The 4,750-nt window shown below is 55.1% G+C and overlaps 1 protein-coding gene and 1 pseudogene across 1 annotated transcript; one reads left to right on the top strand and one right to left on the bottom strand.

Annotated features, from left to right (window-relative positions):
- Positions 1–1,266: 1,266 nt before the first annotated feature.
- LOC125526935 lies at positions 1,267–2,760 on the bottom strand (annotated as a pseudogene).
- Positions 2,761–2,763: 3 nt separating this feature from the next.
- On the top strand, positions 2,764–4,609 carry LOC125526934 (polyphenol oxidase, chloroplastic-like; the record flags this gene model as incomplete). Its single annotated transcript, XM_048691531.1, has 3 exons — positions 2,764–3,003; positions 3,102–3,362; positions 3,488–4,609. Coding segments are annotated over 3 exons (1,377 nt in total), but the record flags the coding sequence as incomplete, so codon positions are not given.
- Positions 4,610–4,750: the final 141 nt, after the last annotated feature.

Below are 4,750 nucleotides of genomic sequence, written 5' to 3'. Positions count from 1 at the left end.
AATATTTCTGAATTCAAAAAATGTTCACAAATTTAAGAAATATCCGTAAATTTGTAAAGTTCACTAATTCAAAAAATGTTTTTGGAAGATTAAAAATTGCTTTCGAGTTGAAAAATATATTTGCAAATTCCCAAAATAGTCATGTGTTCGAAAAATATTTACAAATTCAAAATAATTTATAAAATTCAAAAACTGTTTAAAAATTGATTTTTTTAACAAAATTACAAAAAGTTCGATTATTCTTTAAAAAAGAAAAATGAATGGAAAAAGCCAACAGGCAAAAATCAAAAGAGAAAACAGAAAATCAATAAAGACAAATAGATAAAATAGAAGAAAAGGAAGAACCGGATGCCCAAACCCCCCATCGCTCCCACGAAGGTTCTAGAAACCATATTCCCAATCCCCGATCGTTTCACAAAAACGCTCCAGATTTTTTTTGAGCAAATAACAAATAATCCAGAATTGAAAACGCTCCCGATTGCTTCGCTACTAGCTACATTGGTAAGCATGTATGATACTAGTGTAAATACATAGTATCATACTTTGGTTTCATAGTGACCGTCTCTTTTTCTCACTTATTTATGTGTCACATCAGCAAAAATACCTAATTGACATGCATGATATCACCTATGATATTTCTTTTGCGACCAGCCTAAGTGATACATATCAATTCTGGCTTGTCTAAAAATAATAATTTCAGTTATGGTGCAATCTTGCCGCTATCTTCACTGTGCCGCTCCCTCGACGCCCCTCCTTTTTGGCGCTAACGGCTCGCCCCGCACCAGCACCCAAACCATCAACAACCGCCTCGACTGGCCCCAGCCGGCCATGTTGTCGCCCACTCTGGCTTGTTTTCGGTGAGCCGGCGCTCGTCAGGGCACGACTGTCACCTACTCAGCGTCGCCTCCAGGTCTTCTCTAGTTCTCTTCTCTCCTATCTAAAACCGATTATCCAACTTTTGTTTTCAGGCAACCGAGGTTTAGCAGATCCTTCAAACTAGGGAACGGCTACATGTAAGTCGCTTGAAAATATATTTTGGGTAATTCGATATTCTGGACCATTAGATTGAAGATCCAACGTCAACCTTCTTTCTTCAACCTCCAGCTTTCTTCCTCCTCCAACCATTCCTTCTTCCACAAATTGGACTTGCCCAAATTACAAATTCAGTCAACTTGCATATAGTTATTATTGTGGTAAAACTAGTAACTAGTACTGTATGGTGCTGCGCACAGGATTATAGGTAGGATGTACGCACCGAGCCACCAGTCCCATTAACTCCAGCTCTTCTTATTTGGAATCACCATTACACATAGGACATACGCATGCACGTACGTACGTGCTGCAATACAATACGAGGAGACGCACCATAGATTCCATACCACAGTGAACGCCGACCAGAGATTCATCGGCAGTCACTTGCCGTAGCTTATTTATAATTCATCACCATCACCATTACATAGATTCTATACCACGGAGAGCCACCGACGCGAGAGCGGACCACATTACGTAACTTCACTTGAGGTAGCTGATGCTGACGCCGCCTACGGTGACCAGCTCACCGCCGCACCTGGGTACGAGCGACACGACCACCGTCTGGTCGCCGTCCGCTCCGATGTCGTCCATCAGGTCGCACACGCCGAACCTCGCCACCGTCTTGACCGACCCCTTCCTCGTCTCCTCGGGCCGGACCATGTGCGGCGTGTGCGCGAAGCTCCCGGCGCAGTACCCCGTCGCCGTCGCCGGCGTGCCGTCCACCCCTCCCTCGGGCTCGTTCACCAGCACGTCGAACTTGATGAACTTGTTGAAATGGTCGGCGATCTTGATCCCCTCCACGACCAGCACCTCCTCCTCGTCGTCCTTTTCCCGGCGGCTCCTCGACACCCTGGGCCTCGTCACGGTCACCCGTATGGTGCTGTCCAGGGTGGCAGGGAGGGTACCGGTGGTGCGGGCGCCGCGTCCGCCGGACGCCTTGGCCTCGGCCTGGCGTGAGCCAGGCACGGCCGACGTCCGGTACGTGTACCAGCGCGGCCGGTCGAAGGCACGTCCGGACGCGCACGCGCACTGTGGCGGGCCTCTCAGTCGTAGAAGAGGAAGGCGCGTGAGCCAGTCGGGTCGGTGAAGTCAGTGTTGCTCGGGCGGAGGCCGCGCCAGACGTGCCACAGGCGGTGATGTTGCCGTGGTGCGCGAAGAAGATGGGTCGGCGCCGCGAGAAGGAAGTTGCCCATGTCCGCCAAGTTGGGCTTGCCTTGGGTCGCCCGTCCAGACGTGGACCGTGCGTGCGCACGTTCTCCAGGGAGCCGGCGCCCGGGTCCGGCTGGTCGCCGGCGCGGTACGGCTGTCCCAGGAACAGCAGCGTCTTCTTCGCGTTCGAAATCATCTGGTGCGTACGTACATTTGTGTTATTTTAATGACCAGTGGTTAACTCTGTGGTTACGTTAACAATGTTTTTGAAGTTGCTAATTTTTTCAGGGATTCTTGAGGTTGTTAGTTGGTACTACTGGCCTGGCGGTACATGATCTTGAGGTTCTCGTCGATCTGCTGGTCTCTTGGGATATTGGTGTCGGACCCACTGGAGTCAAGGTCGACCAGCACCGGCGGCTGGTGCGCGGGGTCGCGCCTCTCGTCGTAGAGCGGCGACGACCTGTCGGCGTAGATGGCCGGCAGCGTCATGCCGGCCGGCGCGTCCCAGTTCCAGAAGGGCAGCGCGAAGGTGTCGTCGCCGATGAGCTTGCCGAGGATCCTCTCGTGGAAGTAGAGGTGACCTGCAGCCTCTCGCCGCCCCGCGTGCGTCCGGCAGCGCACCTGGTGGACGCGGGGTACCTGGCCAAGTACGAGAGGGCCGTGGCGCTCATGAAGCAGCTGCCCGCCGACGACCCGCGCAGCTTCGAGCAGCAGTGGCACGTGCACTGCGCCTACTGCGACGCCGCCTACGACCAGGTCGGGTTCCCGGACCTGGAGCTCCAGATACACAACTGCTGGCTCTTCTTCCCATGGCACAGGTTCGTATGGTCAATGGGTTATGGGTGGGACGACCTGCACCTTTCTGTGCTGAACGTCAAGGAGCCGTCACTTGTCCCTGCGTGGGTTTGCTGAACGTGCAGGTCTACCTCTACTTCCACGAGAGGATCCTCGGCAAGCTCATCGGCGACGACACCTTCGCGCTGCCCTTCTGGAACTGGGACGCGCCGGCCGGCATGACGCTGCCGGCCATCTACGCCGACAGGTCGTCGCCGCTCTACGACGAGAGGCGCGACCCCGCGCACCAGCCGCCGGTGCTGGTCGACCTTGACTCCAGTGGGTCCGACACCAATATCCCAAGAGACCAGCAGATCGACGAGAACCTCAAGATCATGTACCGCCAGGCCAGTAGTACCAACTAACAACCTCAAGAATCCCTGAAAAAATTAGCAACTTCAAAAACATTGTTAACGTAACCACAGAGTTAACCACTGGTCATTAAAATAACACAAATGTACGTACGCACCAGATGATTTCGAACGCGAAGAAGACGCTGCTGTTCCTGGGACAGCCGTACCGCGCCGGCGACCAGCCGGACCCGGGCGCCGGCTCCCTGGAGAACGTGCCGCACGGCACGGTCCACGTCTGGACTGGCGACCCAAGGCAGCCCAACTTGGCGGACATGGGCAACTTCTTCTCGGCGGCGCGCGACCCCATCTTCTTCGCGCACCACGGCAACATCGACCGCCTGTGGCACGTCTGGCGCGGCCTCCGCCCGAGCAACACTGACTTCACCGACCCCGACTGGCTCGACGCCGCCTTCCTCTTCTACGACGAGGAGGCCCGCCCCGTGCGCGTGCGCGTCCGGGACTGCCTCGACCCGGCCGCGCTGCGGTACACGTACCAGGACGTCGGCCTGCCGTGGCTCAACGCCAGGCCGGCCAAGGCGTCCGGCGGGACGCCGGCGCCCGCCACCACCGGTACCCTCCCTGCCACCCTGGACAGCACCATACGGGTGACCGTGACGAGGCCCAGGGTGTCGAGGAGCCGCCGGGAAAAGGACGACGAGGAGGAGGTGCTGGTCGTGGAGGGGATCAAGATCGCCGACCATTTCAACAAGTTCATCAAGTTCGACGTGCTGGTGAACGAGCCCGAGGGAGGGGTGGACGGCACGCCGGCGACGGCGACGGGGTACTGCGCCGGGAGCTTCGCGCACACGCCGCACATGGTCCGGCCCGAGGAGACGAGGAAGGGGTCGGTCAAGACGGTGGCGAGGTTCGGCGTGTGCGACCTGATGGACGACATCGGAGCGGACGGCGACCAGACGGTGGTCGTGTCGCTCGTACCCAGGTGCGGCGGTGAGCTGGTCACCGTAGGCGGCGTCAGCATCAGCTACCTCAAGTGAAGTTACGTAATGTGGTCCGCTCTCGCGTCGGTGGCTCTCCGTGGTATAGAATCTATGTAATGGTGATGGTGATGAATTATAAATAAGCTACGGCAAGTGACTGCCGATGAATCTCTGGTCGGCGTTCACTGTGGTATGGAATCTATGGTGCGTCTCCTCGTATTGTATTGCAGCACGTACGTACGTGCATGCGTATGTCCTATGTGTAATGGTGATTCCAAATAAGAAGAGCTGGAGTTAATGGGACTGGTGGCTCGGTGCGTACATCCTACCTATAATCCTGTGCGCAGCACCATACAGTACTAGTTACTAGTTTTACCACAATAATAACTATATGCAAGTTGACTGAATTTGTAATTTGGGCAAGTCCAATTTGTGGAAGAAGGA

This window comes from Triticum urartu, unplaced genomic scaffold (assembly GCF_003073215.2).
Source record: "Triticum urartu cultivar G1812 unplaced genomic scaffold, Tu2.1 TuUngrouped_contig_2349, whole genome shotgun sequence".
Lineage (NCBI taxonomy): Eukaryota > Viridiplantae > Streptophyta > Magnoliopsida > Poales > Poaceae > Triticum > Triticum urartu.
The sequence above is the reverse complement of the archived record's forward strand: the minus strand, read 5'-3'. Positions and strand labels throughout refer to the sequence as shown.